The 20,443-nt window shown below is 45.1% G+C and overlaps 1 protein-coding gene across 1 annotated transcript in view; it reads left to right on the forward strand.

Moving 5' to 3' along the window:
* Nucleotides 1-20,133, forward strand: part of PSMD10 (proteasome 26S subunit, non-ATPase 10) — a 111,854-nt gene extending 91,721 nt beyond the window's left edge. Inside the window, exons 3-5 of the mRNA XM_086918469.1 lie at nt 4,771-4,917; nt 13,309-13,475; nt 19,611-20,133. Coding sequence (XP_086774595.1) covers nt 4,771-4,917; nt 13,309-13,475; nt 19,611-19,764 — 468 coding nt within the window. The 3' untranslated portion in view covers nt 19,765-20,133. The remainder of the gene's footprint in view (nt 1-4,770; nt 4,918-13,308; nt 13,476-19,610) is intronic.
* Nucleotides 20,134-20,443: the final 310 nt, after the last annotated feature.

Consider the following 20,443-nt stretch of genomic DNA (forward strand, 5'->3'; position numbering starts at 1 on the left):
CCAGGACTTTCAGGGCCCCCTCAGTCTCTGTTACTCTCTTTCAATTTGTCGTGGTCGGCACGGAGCAGGCCGAGCCCCGACGCCACCTGCGCAAACTCTCGTTGCTGTTATGGCCTCCAGGATTCGATCTTGTAGCCTCTTCAGGTCCGAGGGCTCCCCCATGTCTCCTTCCGCCGCTCCCGAAGCCGCCGCTTCCTCTTGCTTGCCTTTTGGCTTCCCCATAGTGGCCTGCGCGTGGTCTCGGGGCTCGGTTCAGCACTCGCCCTTCTCACTGCTTCGTCAGCGTGGTGCGAACTCTCGCAAAGCAAGGCCACCCACCCTGTTCAGGCATCCAGCGTTGGCAGTTAGTGTCGCCGGGTAGGGGACAGACACGAGGGGGTATGCGCGCAGTGCCCCGGGCCGTGAGTGGTGGGGCTCCGATGTCCCAGCGCCGCCGAGATCAGATTTACTCCCAGCAGTCGTCCGCCACTATCCGGGGCCAAGGCTCACTAGCCCTCGTGGCGGGAGTCAGCTAGGGCCCCCCAGCAGGCAGTCCCAGTCACCCCCTGGTGTGCTTGCCTCCTTCGTGACCAATCCAGGACGCTCCTGATCGTTGGGCTCTCTCTCCCTCCTGTGTCTCTCTCAACCCCCCCTGTGTGTTGCTCAGTTCTGTGGCTTACCGCGTAGTTCAGGGGGGGGACGGGGGGGGGGAGCGTTCAGGATTCCTCCGGTACGCCGGGCCCCAGCCGCGCCTGTCAGGTCTCAGGGTGTCCGCAGCGCGCAGCGCTCTCCTCGCAGCCTTCCCGGGCCGCTCGCTCGCGGCCGCTCCGCTGCTCCTCGGATCTACCGGGAGAGAACTCCTCAGGGCCCCCGGGGGGGGGAAGGGGCGTCTCCCCACCGGTTCCGATCCTCGGCGGGTCCCGGCCGTACCCCCAGGCATCAGCACACGGTTCAAGCAGCCGGACGTTTCGAGTCCGTCGCTGCGGCCGCCATTTTGGGCATTCTTCCGGCTCGGCTCTGGCGTCTCTACAGTTCGGCGGAGGCCGGTCCTCTCAGCGGCCCCCGACCGCTCCGCTATCGCCCCACCAATGCCCGTGCTCGGCCCGATGCTTTCCAGGCACAGCGCTGGGCTCCCTGCAGCAGCAGACAGGATTAGTGTGGGGAATAGGCGCAGAGCTCCGGGCTCACGCCGCCATCACCCTCAGCGTGCAAGCCACGCCCCCACACCATCGATATCATGAAGACCATCCACTCCGGCTCACCGCTAGACACATGCCCCCACCACATCTTCAACAAAGCCTGCGCATCCATCGCCCCCCATCTCAGCAAGGCCGTCAACATCTTCTTCGAGACAGCTACCTACCCGGAAAGCTGGAAACACGCTGAGATCAACGCCTTACTCAAGAAACCAAAGGCGGATCCCAACTTCCTGCCCATCTCCCTGCTCCCATTTCCGGCCAAGGTCACTGAGAAAATAGTCAACAAACAGCTGACCCACTACCTCGAAGACAACAACATCCTGGACCCATCCCAGTACAGTTTCCGCAGCAACCACAGCACCGAAACCACCCTCCTCGCCGCCACGGATGACATCAAGACCCTGCTAGACAACGGAGAAACAGCAGCCCTCATCCTCCTGGACCTATCATCCACCTTCGACACAGTCTGCCACGCACCCTACGCACACGCCTACACAACGCTGGAATCCAAGGGAGGGCCTTGGACTGGACCACATCCTTCCTCACCGGCAGAACCCAGAGCGTCCGCCTCCGCCCCCTCTCCCCCACTCCAATGCTAACGAGATCATCTGTGGCGTTCCCCTGGGCTTGGCCCTAAGCTGTTCAGCATCAACATGGCACCCCTCGCCCACGTCGCCCATCGACACGACCTCAACATCATCTCCTACGCCGACGACACCCAGCTAATCATCTCCCTCACCAAAGACCCTCACACGGCCAAAACCAACCTCCACGAAGGAATGAAGGCCGTCACCGACTGGATGAGGATCAGTTGACTGAAGCTGAACTCGGACAAGATGGAGGTCCTCATCCTTGGGTCCACCCTCTGGTGGCCGACCGCACTGGGACCCGCGCCGACTCCCACAGACCACGCACGCAACCTGAGGGTCACCCTCGACTCCACCCTCACCATGACTAAGCAGGTCAGCGCCATCTCCTCCTCCTGCTTCAACACCCTCCTAATGCTACGCAGGATCTTCAAATGGATCCCCACTGAAACAAGAAGAACAGTCACCCAGGCCCTCGTCACCAGCAGGCTGGACTACGGTAACACCCTCTACGCAGGAGCATCGGCCAAACTCCTAAGACGGCTGCAAGGCATCCAAAATGCATCCAAAATGCCTCGGCACGTCTGATCCTCAACATCCCTGCCACAGCCACATCACCCCCCACCTGAGAGACTTGCACTGGCTCCCCGTCAACAAGAGAATAACCTTCAAGCTCCTCATCCACGCACACAAAGCCCTCCACGACACCGGCCCAGCGTACCTCCACAGACGACTCGGCTTCTATACCCCCACCCGCAAGCTCCGCTCTGTCGACCTCGCCGCTGTCCCCCGCATCCGAAGAACAGCCTGAGGCAGATACTTCTCCCACCTCGCCGCCAAGACCTAGAACACCCTCCCCACCAACCAACCTACGGCAAACCCAAGACCTACTGGCCTTCAAAAGACTACTCAAGACCTGGCTCTTTGATCAGTAGCAGCACCCTGCCCCCCCCCCCCCACCCCCCACCCCCAGCGCCTTGAGACCATCACGGGTATGTAGTGCGCTTTACAAGTGTCCTGATTGATTGATCTGTACCGTATTAGTCGGTACCGCCTTTCTGGAGGATCCCGTTGTCCGCGTCAAGGCACCTTGGTATTTGCACGCTTTATAAACTTTTATTATTATTATCCAGCATTTACACTATCATCCAGCCTAATACTCTATTAACCCCTGCTGTGTGCTACATGCTTCAGGTCTGTATTGGGGCCTTTGCTTCTGTTCCCACCAGAGCAGTGAACCAGTAGTCCTCTCACCAAGTGTTGGTCGCTTTGTCCTCTACCCTCCAGCAATGCAGCCAGAAGGTCTGCACTACCTGATGGGGTCTGCTGCCCTTTCTCGGCTATTTAAATGTTGGCAGTCATTGGGCCCCAGACGCGCCTCCAGCACTGTCACTCACTTTATCAGCCTCCTCCAAGAAATATCTGGGTGGAGGTTTCTCTTCCAGGCAGTGCCTTGAGCTCTCCTCGCTTTCCTGCCCTTCTTTCTTCGGAACCTGCTGCTGACAGGCTTCTTGCTTACCTTGCTGTCTCCCTGCTCCGCCTCTCTGCTTCCTGTACTACGCCACCAGTGTGGCATGAGAGCTTTAGGGGTTACAATGATGGTGGAATCTCCAGGACTCCTTTTCATTGTTGAGGGTCTGTCGCCAGACTGCAATAGTAGCCCTAGTCCTTTAACACCCCTAATACCAGTGATCACCATTTTGATTTTGTCCAGGCTACAGCTCCTCCGTAATCTACTATTTCATGAGCTTCTGCGACTAGAAACCATATTCACCAATATGTCGGGCTCTTTGCTGTTGCAGCATTCTAACTTCATGGTGTGATGCCTTACTTTAAGCCCAGGATCATTGCAATGGTGGTTGTCGGCTGGGAGTACTACAGCTAGATATGCTACTTAATTGGCATTAGGCCACACTGACCACAGAATCATGATGGTTGGAGATTTATTATGTTATTATTATTATTATGTTTCTTATATAGCGCCTGAATCGACCCCCGAAGGGGTATCTCCGCGCTTGCCTTGGGAACCCGTCCTGGCTTTTCCCTGTGAGATAGCCCCTACAGGGCATCCCCAAGGTGAAAGCCAGGCATCCCGCCGCGGGGGGCCGTTGTGGAGATTAAGCAAGCTTAATGCCCAGAGTTGCAGAGTGTGAACCCATGATTAGGTCAGGCACCGAAGCGAGAATTATCGAGTCCGTGGACATTTGAGCTCAAGACCCTGCCGCGTCGGGAATTGAACCCTGGTCCCGGGTCTGACCTCTGCTTCAGGGTCTGCCTGCTCTAACCAATGAGCCACACTTCTCCACTCTGCCTGATCTAACCAATGAGCCACACTTCTCCAATTTAGATTAACAGATGGAATTTAGTTCTGCACAAAAGTGTGCGCGCTCTGTTCATTTTCTGCAATATTTTAGAGTTTGAGGCAGGAAAGGGAGTGTGATGGAGGCGTGACCTTGCAAAATACCTGGAACATCTACATACTTATACTCATGTAGACATTCACAAACACCGCTTTTTCCAACCTGGTCTATAGGTAAAAATACTCCTGCAGACATGGTTGAGCCTGTTGCCAGTGTAGAAAAGAAAAGGGAAATCTCCCGTTTGCGAAGGCAGATCCAGAGTAATTGGTTATTCCAGGAGAAGAATATGTTGCCCTTGGGGAAATATTTAAAAAAAGAATTTGCTCAGCAAATGCACAGATCTGCTTTACACCCTTTAGCGACTTGCCTGCTGTGCAGACTGTTCAGGTGCATAATTGAGGCAGAGAAGTATGCACACATTCTGTGGTTTTATAAAATTCCATGAATTATCCTGAAGATTTTTGTGATGTCGCAGAATGTCATAAATCTGTGCAAGGCCTGGGATGTGTCTGATTCGCAGATTTCTTTACTTCAATTGACATTTTATTAATAAGGGTTTTTAGATTGCAGCACCGTTTTCAATGATTTAAAAGTGTTGTTAACATTTTACTTTGTTTAAATAAATATCCTCTTTTTGTCCCAAAGGCGGATTGGACTCCTCTGCACATTGCTGCCTCAGCAGGCCGCGATGACATTGTAAAAGCCCTGCTTGGAAAAGGTGCCCAGGTGAATGCTGCGAATCAGAATGGCTGCTCCCCACTGCATTATGCAGCCTCTAAAAATAGACAAGAGGTAATTTCTCAGTGGCGCTCTCTGCGTAATCCAATTATGTGAGTTAGAATATTTCCACTATGCATGAAATAAATCTTTATTGAAAGAAAGGGCAATATTTTTATAATCGCAGAAAGCACCAAACAGCCCACCCGGGAGTTCACCTCCAACTTGGTTTGTAAGTTGCTCGTCTCAGCCCAGTATCAGCAATCACATTAGTGCAACGAGGGGTGTGGCAGTGACGTATTGTCATTTACAAAAATAGTCATGCATGTGGTAACAGAATTCTTTTTTAATTTTCAATTTGGCAGTATGTATGAAATGGCATGACATTGTCACAGACTTTTTTGAGCATTTAAAGTGGGATAATTTGGTCAACTTGAAAAAAAAGACTTAATGACTTGAAAATTCTAAAGAACTGGTTCCGGTAACATTAAAGAGTGTAAGAAAAAGGAAACTGTAGAATAACCTAGGATAGTAGTAGTAGTTAAACTTGTTTGATGCTTAGGTGTTTCACCCTCAATTCTAGTAATAGATTGCTGTGCAGCTAGTTGGAGAGAGTTACTCTTGTCCAGCTGTTATTGGTGTTCTTTTCACTTGATTGAGCTTATTTCAAATTTTGAGCAAACAAATGAATTATTTCTTAAACTGTCTCTGATTTTTCAGCATAGTTGAGGACATGGTGCCATGGAACTATCCTAAAGTATGCATACTCAAGTCTGATTACCCCAAGTTCTTTAAGAAAATAAAATGTAATGTACTTTTAAACATAGTTAAGATGTTAAGCTCATTGTAAATAGTCAAAAACATTTACCTCCAAAGATAGCACAAACTAACTCCAATGTAGGATAATCCATGCATGCTGAATGCTATAATAGAATGAAGCTAGGCCTGGGGGGGGTGCGTAATACTGTGGATGGGAGATCTTTTCCAAGAAGACATTATGTGATCTTTCTCAGAGTTAAAAGAGAAATTTGGATTAACCTCCAGAGGCACTTAAAAAAAAAGAAAGAACAATATCTATAATTACGGCATTTATTCTCCTCGTCAAAGACACCAGATGCACAATTGGGCCAATTGATTTGAATGAGTGGTATTCCAAACTCATGACCAGTCTACAAGAAGAAATATAAAAAAAGGTCAATTTGTACGCTGTAACAATTACTTATGAGACAATACAGTTTTACTGTGGGCTATTTTCAAGCATTCCCTGTATTTTACCAAATATACAATATACTACTCCCTTCATAAGATGAATCGGTATTTCCCAGGGTCTACCCCTCACTGCCCTTTCTGCAAGGTGTGTAGGGACATGGGAACACACATTTGTATAATGTAAATTACCTGCAAGCGCTTTAGCTTTAGGTGCAAAGTAAATCTGGAAGCTTGCTCGGCAAACAGCAGTAATATCTCCCAAAATCTCTTTGAAAGGCTTCCCACAGTAAAGCGCCTTAAATGGACTATGGAAGACCATATACTTTTCTTGTAGACCGCGGCAGTGAGGAAAGTCCTTGCTAAGAAACAATATGATGTTAGACCCCACAGATTGCAGAATGGATCAAGGAATTTAGATCGATTTCATCCTGGTAGAGATGCTATGAATGAATATAAATCTTTATTGTATAAACTAGAGATGCTACCATATTAGTACTGGGTTAGTTTAAAAAGTGAAAATATTTAGAGCAATGCATTAACAGAAATCCTCAATGAGGGAAAGGACAACTAAGGGAGCAAAAAGGGGGGGTATAGTGATATACCTCAAGAGACTCTTATGACATTTAAAGTTAATAAGGTCTCCTTAACTCAGAATAAGTCTCTCAGATAATACAAATTGTATAGATTTAAAGTGGATTGGATTACAGTGGACACATATGGATAATTTGATTTAGAAGATGTAGGAATAATGAATTAAATGCTAGTAGAAGTAAAATAAGTAGCCCAACATATGTTTCGATTAGTGTATGAAATTACATATTAGAACAAACTATCCATATTTCTAAGTTAATTTATTATTTCTTAATGTACAGGATGACTGTAGGAAGCTGGCTCTGTACATACTATAGCAAAGTAGATTTAGGGAAGTTGCAGGAGTGTGCAGGTTGGGACTAATGGGTCCTAATGTGTCCTGTTCCAGGGGTGTCTACACCCCCTGGTATGCCACCCTCCAGTGGTAAGGGGGCATAGGCCTCTACCTGATTGGAGGCGTCCCCCCATCTTCATGATGGCAGGGACTAAGAGGTGACCTTCGCCTTCCTCACATGAGAAGTGGGGTTGGCAAAGGTGGGCACACCTCCTTTCCTGGCTAGGTTTTCCAGACGGTTTTCAAGCTCAAAATGGGGTTTGAACCGGTGGAAGTCAGTTGCTCATAGCAGCAAAAGGCTAGGGCAGCTAACAAAGGCGGCAGGCCTTTGAAGCTCCCTCTTTGAAGACCCTGCCCATCCTGTGGGAGAAGGCATGACACCTCTGACCAGGATGTGCTTTGTTTCCAGACCCAGAGAGTTAGGCGTCTCTACCCAGGGGTCTAGAACAGTCTGATGGTGGCATATGGCTGGGAGCAAGTCAGTAACCACACCGCTAAGATGCCCTCTGAGTGTATTTTTCATTCAATCCCAAACAACGCTTGCTCCCATCTTGATGCCCTGGTCAGATCATTCTTTTATCCCCATTCGATATTTAAAACCCCCCATAGTAAATCCTAAGGGTAGTTGCCCAGTGCAAGGACTCAAATGGCCAAGGCTGGTCCCTGAAGCCTGGCTTACAGACCTTGAGGCGAATGCACCACCAGAAACAAGTGATTTGAAGCAAGCGCAGAAAAATTGGACAACCTGGATGAATGGAACTGCAGACAGATGTTTTAGGAAACCTGGTTCAATAAAGCTTAATAATTCCAACAGGTCTTCCTGGTTCAGCCCCCAGCTGGTCAACCAAAGGAAAAACTATAACAAGCTAGAAAGAAGCTGGAGGAATACTAATTACCCTGAGCTCAAAATAGCATACAAGGCAGCTATCCAGCAGTCCCATAGGAATATTAAGAAAGCACAAGCCGCCTTTTTTGAAGATAACATAAAGAGGGCTTCTCACTTCTCCAAGGAGCTGTTTAGAATCGTGAAATCTCTCACAACAGTTGAATCAGGCACATACATTGCTCAATGTTCAAAAGAAAGATGTAATGAGTTGGCCACGTTTTTCAAGATTAAGGCGGAAAAGATTTATAATTCCCTTCACTCAAACATGAGCCAGAGGCCAGCAGCAACCACAGTACCTAAGAGCATCCAGGTACTTCCTTCCAGCACAGAGCAGACGACAACGATCTCTCCCCCAGCTATGTTTTCGTACCCTAAACTAAGCGAAGAACAGGCGGGTTCCCTTTTATAGAACATTAAATCGGGGTCCCCTAAAGACCCTGTATTGCCCCATATTCTTGCCCAAAAGGGAGTCTGGGGGCTGTGGTTTGACGCAACTCCTGTTACATTAAGGAGCTAAGGGGATTATTGGAACAGGTCGTCCCCCTCTCTAAATACTCGCAACAACACAGACCTGTTCCGTTTGGTGCTACAGTTATGCCTGGTCAACCCTCCTATATATTTTTAGGATTGGGTGATAGCCAGCATTTCAAGCTATTCATTTCTCTAGACCAGGTTCACCACTTTCTGATCATCAGAAAGTGGTAAACCTGGTCTAGAAAAAATCAGCCAGCATTTCAAGCTATTATCACCCAATCCTAAAAATATATAGGAGGGTTGACCAGGCATAACTGTAGCACCAAACGGAACAGGTCTGTGTTGCGAGTTTGACGCAACTCACCAGCTTCAACTTTCTATCTCTTGAAAAAGTGATAGTACATAAAGAGTGGAAGCATGCCATTGTAAAACCGCTATTAAAAAAACCTCAACTAGACCCAGCGGTCATTGCAAACTATCACCCGATCTCTTTACTGCCCTCTTTTGGGAAAGATCGCGGAGAAACATGTGAACAGTACTATTTCACAGTTTCCGGAACCCAGATGGGCTTTCGGCCGGAGCATAGTACGGAGTCGGCTCTACTTATGGTCATCAAAAACTTAAAAAGCGTACTAGATCAGGGAATGGCCCGACTATTGTGATATTAGATCTAAGCACGCCCTTGACACGGTAGACTACAACATTCTTGCTAATAGGTTCAAAAGCATTGGGATTAGAGGTACAGCCAACCAATGGGTGGCCTCATTTATGAGTGACAGATCTTTACAGTGTATAGAGGCCGGCATCTTCTCAGACACTTTCTCAGCCCCTTGGGGAGTACCTCCGGGATCCTCCCGGAGCCTGACCCTTTTTAATATCTGTATGAGCCCATTGGCTCACATAGTACAGGAGTTTGAACTCTCCATTGTGTCATATGCTGATGACACCCAATTAGTGGTGTCAATATCCGACACTATTAATTCCAACCATAGGCAATTAATTCCATGTCTGGAAATCTAGGGACATGGATGGCTGATTGCCGTCTCAAGCTGCATGGGGACAAAACTGAACTCCTGATCCTGGGCAGCAATTTCAGCCCTTGCTTAGAGATCACTTGGCCATCAAACTGGGGTCCCCTCAACTCTAAATGCTCCATAGAAAATCTGGGTTTGTGGCTCGATCAGAATTTAACTATGGAGACGCAAGCCAAATAATTGGCGGGCATATGTTTTGGTATACTTCAGATGATTGGGGAAATTCTGAGCCTAATCCCAGAGAACTCAAGAAGAGCGGTGGTACAAGCCTTGGTGGTCTCGAGACTCGATTATGGCAACTCACTATACCTTGGGTCACCTAAATACGTCATCAATAGGCTACAGGTTGTACAGATAGCTGCAGCTAGACTGCTTCTCAAGATACCCTGGAATCAGTCAGCTAGAGCGCCCTAAGGTATGCCATGTGACCTTAAAGGAGTCGTATGAGCTGTCTCCACGAGCAATGATTCCTAACCTTGTTGATAAGGAACTATCTGTTTTGATATCATGTGTGGTTATTTTTACACATTCCTTCATTGATTAACTCTTAGATGTATATTTTAGGAACATTAATGTAAGTTATTTGAATATCATGTAATGCCATCTTTAGGTCAGATTAAAGAACTAATGGTTTTAACTGAATTACAATGCTTATGTTTACGATTTGCCACTCTTTCGAGGAGGGTTTAATTTGTTTTTAACATTACATGGAGTGTATGTCTCTTTGTCTGTTTTCTGTTCTTGACAAGACAAACCAAACTGATCTCCATGACACCTCTGTGTTCCAATTCTGTCTGTGCTACAAGGTGAAGACCTACTGACCTAACAACTGGCGATAACCTGGTAAACATTACCAACAATGGTGAAAAGAGTGCAAGCAAACATTGCTGCTTGTGATTACCACGGGAAGTATTCTTGTCATGCCTGAATTCCTAAATGCATTCAGGAAAACTTGAACCCTTCTTTGAATCCGTCACCTTCAATTGGAGATCTCCAGGGTTCCTCTCTCACCACTTCTCTTCAACATATACTCACTTGCCTTACTTCAGTAGACATATCGAGGAACTGTACTCATCCTTGCCTAGATCAGTGACGCCTAGATAGACTTAACGATTTCTAGAACTTTTTGTCTGATCGCAAGCTTAACTGCGTACTCAAACGCGCTGACAGTGGATGGAGAGAAGCGGTTTTAACCCCTTGCATGCTGCTGCGATTCTGCGCCTGTGCGGCAAAATTGCGAGTGGGCGGGTTTATGACGGCCCCCAGCCGTCATCAGCACACAAGCGCCGTAGTGCATGCCAGATGGGGGCCGTCATCAGCATGCAAGGGGTAGAAACAAAATATCATTGAGCACTAAGGCCTGTGTTGCATTACGGGGAATGCTTTGGGATGGAGTAGTAAAATATTGATGCTAGCAGCGATTCGAGTATCCAAGTACTACTTTGATGGAGCTGTTTCTGGTACCAGAGGATGTACGTGGATACAAGGAGACACTCCTAAAAAAAAGAGTCCAGCTATTGTTCTTAATAATGGATATTTCAAAAACCAAACCGCAATGTTCCCACCCTCAGAAATCCTTGGCTTTTTCCTTTTGAGTCCAGGTGGCTGGCTACCCGTGGCCACAATGGTTTACATTGGTCATTGGAGTGCTGTAACTAGTTAACAGTCAAACTGGTTCGAACGGTTCAATTTGTGGGCTGGTTAAGGAAATCTTCTGATCGCGGAAGAGGTTTTATTATAGTGGTGGAGCATCCACCGATAACTGGGACTTCTAGTCAATGTAGCCACTAGCTCTGTTGAAGAAAAGTGTTACCAATACTTCAACTGGTGATATATTCAGAACCGTAAGGGCTAGTGCAGTGGATCTGTTAATACTGGATCCAGCAAGACCTCTTGCAGTTGGCTGGATGACTCTCTTTGCTTGGGGATCAAGATCAGCCATTTCAGTGTACTTCTGGAGTGGCAAATTAGGCACCCCTCAGACACGTCAAAGTCAGGGATACCCTTTGTCTGCTTGTAAAGGTGATGGAGCACCTTCTTCTACCTGGATGTTTCTCATGTTTCAAGCAGGATGACACTAGCCCTGTACAGTGGAGTCCACCATCTTGTGCATCTCTCTCACTTTTTAAAAAACATTCACTGGCATCCTTCTTTCATTCCCTAGAGTTGTTGGAGAAATGCAAGTTTTACAGGAGCTTGGGTGTTGGAGGGAGTGCTTAGGTAGCACCTCTCCTCGGGTATATGTAAAAAGGCCTGCACGTACAACTACATACATACTCTACTACAGTCAATCTCACAAAACCCGGGTAGGGAGTACAGAAGCTACACTCAGAAAAAGGTGTATACGTTAGGTTACATAAGACATCTGAGCCAACCGGGGTGTCCATAAAATGTGTGATGGCAGGGTAGCATAGGTTCCTGTAGCTATGCAGAGGAATTTCACCCCCAGAATCTGCCCTTCATGACTGTGCATGTAGTGGGTGTGTGGTCAATCCTCATCTTGATTGCATGAATGCTTTCCAGTATGGACTTCCATTATTTTAGCACGGCCACCTGCAGAATTTACAAAATGCTACTGCGAGCCTTATGCACAGCCAAAAAAACTCCTTCCTTCTAGGGTCGACCTCCGTGTGTACCATTTGAAATTTAGAAATCCGTATTAATGTCCCTCAAAGAAGATAGACTGGTACAGGAATCGCAGGTGACACAAATAATGAACAGATGCGTGTCACGCCTCAATAAAACTCGGTGACTAGTCGGAGTTATGAAATTGACATAAGTAAATAATGAAAATGTTAATATGGCAATACTGGTTTGTCAGTACTTACTATAATATTATGTGAAATAGACTTGAAACAATTGGTTGAAGATCACCCCCTATTATTTTTACTTGTAATCTCTGCCTTTCTGGAAATGGTTTGAGAACATGAACCTGGTCACATTGCAATGAATTTGATTTATCAGTTGCTCACATAATAGTATCTTTTGATCCCTGATAACCGAGAATGGCACGTGTAATTCAGAAAGTAGCACTCTGGCACCCCTTGCCCCATTTAAAACTTCCAGCAGTAAGTAAGGTGTATTTAACGATTAATTAAAATCATTACTATATGTTTTGAAGGCAGTAAAATAAATAAATCAATACAGTACAATAATAAAAACTTCCTTGTCAAATAAGGGAGGGAGGATATTCAGTGTTCACTGTCCGGGTTTGTGGCTAAAAGGGTAATGTCCTTCTACGTGCAAGTGTTCAAGGAGCAGCGTAAGTTACCTATAAAAGGAATTGACGTTGTTCCACCTGCGGCCAAATGGTTCATGTGGCCAGAGTGGGGGAAGTGCCTTGTGCACGAAGAAGGTCCTCTGCAGATGGTTATTTAAGCACTGCACATTAACCAAGGTAGGTTTAGTCGGGTGCTATGGTTGGTATTGCGGGCAAGGTACATCATCCGAATCCCCCATGGGGGCAAGAGTTTAGGGCAGAACAAACTGTTCAAGCTAGTAGAGTGCCTTCTTTAGGGCCCAGACAACTCCCTGAAGCCAATATAGCTTGTCTACAGGAATGCTCACCTCCTTGGTTCCAGAAGGGCCCAAGACAGTGTAGGCACATATGTAATGTAAACTTCCAGCATTGGCCGTAAAGGCATGCCTTGCTATATCAAATTCTCAAAAAATAGAAACCGTGTTGATACAGGCGTTCTGCTCTGGGTCTCAAATTGTTTTGCGTACCTGGGCGAGTGCTTCAGCTTTTTCCAACAAATTGTGATAAAATATCCATTCAGACTGTTAACACTGAAAACTCCAGGTTTACTTTTCAGTCTTCCTTTTCATTGGGCCCTCATATACAAACTAGTGAGGGACAAAGTTACTATTTAAAAAAACACCTACAGAAAAAGTTCCTGTTGGCAAATAAGTGTTTACATTTGTCATACCTGTTCTAGATTGCTGTCATGCTTCTATCCAGTGGAGCTAATCCAGATGCAACTGATTCTTTACATTCAACTCCCCTGCATCGAGCAGCTGCGAAGGGCAACCTTAGGATGATTCAAATACTTCTCAAACACCGCGCTTCGACGAATATACAGGACATTGAAGGAAATACGCCTCTGTAAGTAACCAGCACAGTACATATCTCTCTTACAGTGATCTCATTGCCAGTAATAGGTATTCTGTGGGCTATAGTGCCCAAGTTAAAAGGTATAAGTGTCCAAAATAGGATTGTGTAAGTCTTGGGTAAAGCCTCCTCTGGAGCAGTTTATCCAGGGCTGTGAGTGCGCGTACACACAAATAACAATCCGTTAGGGACAGCAAGCTACAAAGATGGCACGTAGTAGGGATATGGGAACAGTTAGGCACCTTAGAGGGATACACAAGGTAGAGAATGTAGGTATATTCTAAGTTTTGTGACTTTAGTTCAAGGGACCGGCAAAAGGCTTATCAGTAATGAAAGAAGGTGCTGTAAAGATCAATTATTGAATTAAAAATTGGGATGTATGACATTACAACGCATGCTTTTACAACGCATGCCTTTACAATGCAAGTTTTACAACGCATGCCTTTACAACGCATAATGTAAAAGGGTGCTGGATAGTGAATAGTTTAATTTACTATTCCAACTCCGGTCCCCGTGGACACTAGGGAAGGTGTTGGATAGTAAATTAAACGTATTCCCTATCCTAGAGCGCCCCCCCAGCGCAATGCCTTGTAATGGTTTGCGTTGAAAAAGTTGCGTCGTAAAGGTACTGTGTCGTAAAAGTTGTGTTGTAAAGGATGTTCCCCAAAAAGTTGTGTTGTAAAAAAGAAAGTAATCTCAGTAAGCTCTACAACCTTGTTGGTCTTCATCTGTGGTCATTATTTACATATATATTTATTGGTGATTTGTTGGGCATCAAAAGCCGCTTGTAAGTTGCTTCTGAGTGTCTCAGAAATAAAATGAGGTGTAAAGGTTTAGAGAAGTATTGAAGTGGAAAAAAGTTATCAAGATAAACCGAGAAAACATTCACAATTGCATTTCAATTCCTCTTGTAAGCTGAAGAGAGGTATCCTCCGGGTAGCGAAAGTTGAGATCATCTTAGTTGCACCAGTGATATCATCAGTAGCTCCTTCAGGTCCTCTTTAAACACAGAGTTATCGTGACAGGAGGAGCCAATCACAGTTAAGTCATCTTGTGAGACTATTCCCGAGTGATCTCCGAGAGAGCATTATGTATTAGGAACATCTTGAGTTTCCCCTCTGAACTGAGACACTCCTGCTGTTTTCAAACACCTGGGTTCAGGCTGTTCCAAGCTTTTGGACCTCATTTACACATTTGGGAGAGAGGGGTGAGGGAAGTTTATCAGTAAAAAGGGTTTGCAGGTTCTGAAGGGTTATTTTGCTTGGACGTTTGTTGCATAGCTTTTTTTCTGTAAATATAATTTGTTCAAATTTTAACAGATTAAGCTGGTGCTTCCTAATACTCCCCTTAAGGAGGTGATTAACGCACAAGTCTCTCTCCCTCTCCCTCTTCCTTTCTCTCCCTCTCCCTCTCCCTCTTCCTTTCTCTCCCTCTCCCTCTTCCTTTCTCTCCCTCTCCTTCTCTATCTCCTTCTCCTTCTCCCTCTCCCCTTCGCTCTCTCTCTCTCTCTCGCCCCCTTTCTTTCTCTCTCCCCCTTTCTTTCTCTCTCCCCCTTTCTTTCTCTCTCCCCCTTTCTTTCTCTCTCCCCCTTTCTTTCTCTCTCTCTCGCTCTCTTTCTCACTCACTCTCTCTCTCTCCCTTTCTCACTCACTCTCTCTCTCTCTCTTTCTCTCTCCCCCTTTCTTTCTCTCCCCCTTTCTTTCTCTCTCTCTCTCTCTCTCTCCCTTTCTCACTCACTCTCTCTCTCTCCCTTTCTCACTCACTCTCTCTCTCTCTCTCTCTCTCTCTCTCTCTCTCCCTTTCTCGCTCTCTCTCTCTCTCTCTCTCTCTCTCTCTCCCTTTCTCTCTCTCTCCCTTTCTCTCTCTCTCCCTTCCTTTTCATTGCAGCAAGCTATGTGCTGGCAGCAACACTTTGAGAGCAGCAACGGATAAAATGATACTGCACTAAGACACAACATAGGCCACATTTCCATTCCTACACCCTTCCAGTCAAATACAACGCCTCGTAAGTCCGAGCTTTCCATCACTAACCTTTTCGCCCATGTAAAGCGATAAAGGGTTCTACAGTGGGCATTGGTCAACAGAATCCATAGCTCTGTTCCTGGATTAAACAGCTTTCAATTTGATTCAGTTGGCTTTCTGACAGACCGAACTCTGACCTGTCATTTATGCATACTATTTTAGACAACTTCAGGATCACTGCATTGCATACATCCTTTACAGAGGGATTTTTACTGACATTAGTACCCAACATTAGTTTGCCAAACTGGAATTATTTTGTTTCCAGTTTATTTTTCCTCTCCATTCAGGCAATCACCAACATTTAACGCTTCATGAAAGGAACCTAAAATTTAGCAACTATTACCTTGCTCAGTAATAGGCACGAGCGGCTCTGAATTTGCAAAGTGTTTTACAGAAAGTTTTGTCTCATTCCTACAGACTGAGTCTATGTCCAACACTGTTTTTTTCCTATACTTTACACTTCAACAACACTGTGCCTGCAATGTCATCCACCTTCATCTTTAGGAGGCCCACTGTCACTATCCTTGGGCAAGAAAAGATAATGTGGTGCAGAAAGGAGATCAGAGTGCTTCGCTGAGACCGTTTTGAAATGAGACCCATTCCACTGTAAACACCAGAGTTGGATGTTGATGCCCGTTAGACAAATGATGGACATTATGTCCTTCCAAGCATGGCGGGAGGGTAGTTGTGCCATACTTGGAGACTTTTATACCCCGGAGAGACCTTCATAACCTTCTAAAAGGCTTGCGAAGAATTCGGGCACTCTTACCCCTCCTCGCCCGATCCTGCATCACCCTGGGGATCTTGCTGTCTTTTGGAGCAGGACGGCATTTGTTCACACTGTGCTATATAAGGCAATGCGAGCTGACATGACTGGTTTCCCCCTGCTGCCCATATGGCTTAGAATGCCAATCTAGAAACTCCATTGGATGATGGGGACTTGACGCATATTTGTGACCTTATGCTCCTAGTCTCTTTCAATGACCGCATTAAGCTGGTACACTACAATTTATAGGACCTATCTGAACCCCAAAGATCTTCACCACATATCCCCAACTCAGCAGAACAATTGCCCACTTTGTGATGTCAGCTGCACCTGGCTTGGCGATGCCAGATAGTACAGAGCTAATGGACAGAGGTGGTGGCGGATTTAAAGAGGACTATGCACCTCAGCTTTGAACACACATCTCTGAGTAGTCTTCTGGGCAATCCATTTCCACCGAGGACAGGAGGTTATTCTTGTAGGCAGGGAATTTACAAGCCCTGGCACAGGAAAGTTGATTAATTATGTCAGTAACTTGGTAATACCATTAGAGCAACCTTGCACATGGATTCTGTCCACCTTTTATTACATTTGTTCATGAAAGCTAGTCTGGCCTCATCCATCCTTGATAACAAAATGCCGATCTCAACATTTCTTCCACTGCCAGAGTATTAACATGTGCAACTCACTAACTGCAAGTCTACTCTGAATTCCACAACTTACACAACCAGTTGATCCCACTTGGACAGCTCTGATGCTTCCTGAGCTATTGACTGCATGTAACTTCTATGAGCACACTCATCAATTACATGCCTTATCGCAAGGTCAATTTTAAACTGGATTAAAGAAAACAATCTATTTGGAGAACAGGATCAAATCTGACTATTAACCTGGCTTTTGTTGTGTGTAGCTTGGCTTTCCAAGTAATGCATACATGCCAGCTAGTTTTCATCAAAAGGCGGAAGGCGCACTCATTGAAATCAGAGACGTTGTTTTAAGTCCAAATAGTTTTCTTCTTTATTTTGGTGATTTTACCCGATGAAACAAACAAGCCAACGCATTTCGTTACTTTACGTAACTTCGTCAGGGCATAGTATTCATATGTTATAATAAACCAGCGAGCTGACGGTAATAACCACATGATGGATGCGTGATGCCGAATCCACAGCTTTTAAATAGAATTTAATGGATACTCTTCCACATATATATAATGCGTCACACTCAGGAAGATACTACGTGGATATCCTATATCACTGCAGAGTCTCGCAGTATGGTAACTCCAAAGAACAGTGTATTGAGGAGCCTCAGCGGCGTTTATTTCACCTCCTATATGCGAGTAATAGCGTGGTTCAGAGCAAAGCTCCCGGCATGGTAACAGGGATGCCAGCTAGGCCTGATTGTATGCCTCCATGGGTACACTTTATTTTTAGAGTATGTGTGTATTTGGCTGAGGGCCTTGAAAACAAACTTAGTGATAGTTCTAACAAATATGCGCAATATCACCATGCTTTTATTTATGAAACTCCATTTTGAAAGTGTTCATATAAACAGGAAAGAGCAGGAATGTTCCAACTCTCTGACCTATGTGTGGTACTTCCAGCCACAAAGCTATCTCACCTTGAACAGAATTATTTTGGAAGATGGCAAATTTGTTAGATTACTTCCATCTGTGCACTTATGCAAGAGTGCATTGTTTGCATAATCAAATAGCAACAAATGTGCTGAGCAGGAGTCCTCCCAACCCTCTCCATAGAAAATCATTGGACCCAAAGGTGTCAATAAAAGCCAGAAAAGGTAGAGGTGAGATGCATGGTACAGATGCTGAGGGGGACATGCTGAAAGATCGTATTCCGACTGCAGGACAAGCAGTGAAGTAAGGTGTGCAGAGAAAGTAGCATGACACGGTGTACTGTAAATCAAGTAGATGATGCAGCCAAGTAGTTACATGGCTGAAGGTACATGTGAATTCTCTGAGAAATTAAACACATGGGAATGTGGATGTGTGATGTGACATGCTTGAAACTTTCCTTGTGTTGGCTTCAGCATTAGTTATGACTGCTAAGATTTTAGTACTAATGACCATAGTTCTGATAAATAGCACCATTTTAAATCCTATCTCCCTGATGTTCCTGTGTTAAGCGAAGCGCCGGGGTACACCTTCGGGTGAGATTTATGCGCTATAGCAAGTTAATTTAACATAACCGAACATTGTCTGTGAATGGGCATACAGACTACACTACTCTGACAAACATGATACCCCAAAGAGAGGTCTTCCGGGCTGTTGTACAGTTTGGAACGTCCTACTCAAAAAGCCTCCTTCATCATATTCAATTACTTGATGACGATGACCCTAAAAATGTGCCATGTTATAGGAAGAAATTTCTTTTGCTCAACATGTATACACATTTGATTTAGCCTTTCAGGAACTGGAAAGGGGATTTGCTCAATCTAGGGTGAAGGATACAAAACCCGTTAAGCGGAGAAGGGATTTTAGTTTAAAAACAGGTGGTTTATGTAGTATGCATTAGGCTGACTGCATCCAAGACTTGAACGCATAGAGGCAAGTGGATAGCTGCTTAGAGATTCTCCACATACTAGTTCACTCAAGATGGATCTTATGTTTGATCTTTGTTACACCTAGTTGATTCTGAATAGCAGCCTGGGACAAATCGTGATGAGGTAGGTTGTGGATGGACAGGAAACGCCTTTGTGTTTTATGTTACAGTTAAAATCACTATATCTGAAATTACTTTTATTTGTTTATACCTGTTTTTATCCTTGAAAATTAAAGTAAAAATATATGAACAGTGCCGGGGTCTGGGTTCCCTTGCTAATTGCAGATGGCACTGATCAAGTAGCTGCATCTCTGTGATCTTATTATGCAACTGACTAAGCACTTGTAGGTGCATTTTTTTCCTTTCTACATCAGCCTTCCAACTGAAGCTGCCGTTTTGTCAGTCTTTTTTGTATTTCAAAGCTGAACTTTGTTGCTCAACCTTACTGCACTAGCGTCGTCTTCTGGTGTATACTAAAAGATCCTCTGTAGAGTCGGAAGCTTTATAGATGTAAGCCCAAAGGTGGAACATATTAAGGCACAAAAGCTATTTGTGCTTTAGATTGACCCAGTGGTAGGTTAAGAGCAGTAAAGGTGATCTACTGGTGTGCGGGACATGCACAGTAGCATTTGAAAGTGCACTTGATATCTGAAAACCTGTATATTTGTGTACACTTACATACATACATTATCTGGCAAATCCAATTGAGAACAAACTGTGTGATTATTCTCAAGCAATCTGTTTCGAATTTGCAATTATAGTGGAAATAATCAGGCATGTCTCTTTCAGTCATTTGGCGTGTGACGAAGAGCGGGTAGATGAAGCAAAGCTGTTGGTGCAACAAGGTGCAAGCATATACATTGAAAATAAGGAAGACAAGACCCCATTGCAGGTTGCAAAGGCTGGCTTTGGCGCTGTTCTACGGAGGCTGGCGGAAGGCTAGCTGTTCTAATTCTAATCTACGTTTTGTAAACCAATGCTTATATTTTTCTGACATTAGTATCTCTGTTGGCATGACCTAGTTGTGGTCCTCCATGATAAATTGATTAACTTAGCACTTTTATGACCTTCATTCAATTTCTGGTTATATGAAAGTGTTCTACAGTATTGAACGTGAACAAAACACATGTTGGGTGATGCAAGCTTTTTCCACGATAAAGCAGTTCTTGGGTTTATTAGAACAGAAATGGACAATAATAAACACCTTCATGAACATATGTACCTGCAAGTTGTGAAATGTCACTGTATTGTAATCTGTATGTTAAAAGAAAGTGCAAGATCTAGTTTTATTAAAAAGTGAAAAAAGAATAAAGCGCATGCTCCTTTTTACTTCGTTTTGAGTAATGTATACATTTGCATTTTTTGCAATTGCTGATTGAGATTGTGTGCAACAAGAATGACTATAATAGTACCCTAAAGTACACTTTTTTCCATCCTTAGTTTTTGATGAAATTATCTCTTCAATTATTAATTCTTGGAAACATAACTATGACACCTAATAACTAACGATTCCAATGTATTTTTTAATTTTGCAACCTGTTAAACACTGCAAGCTGGTCCAGCGCCCCCAGTAAGAGGGTATTTGTTGCACCACACCTAAGACTCAGACGGGACTTTTGCAG

Source organism: Lissotriton vulgaris, chromosome 4_1 (assembly GCF_964263255.1).
Source record: "Lissotriton vulgaris chromosome 4_1, aLisVul1.2, whole genome shotgun sequence".
NCBI lineage: Eukaryota > Metazoa > Chordata > Amphibia > Caudata > Salamandridae > Lissotriton > Lissotriton vulgaris.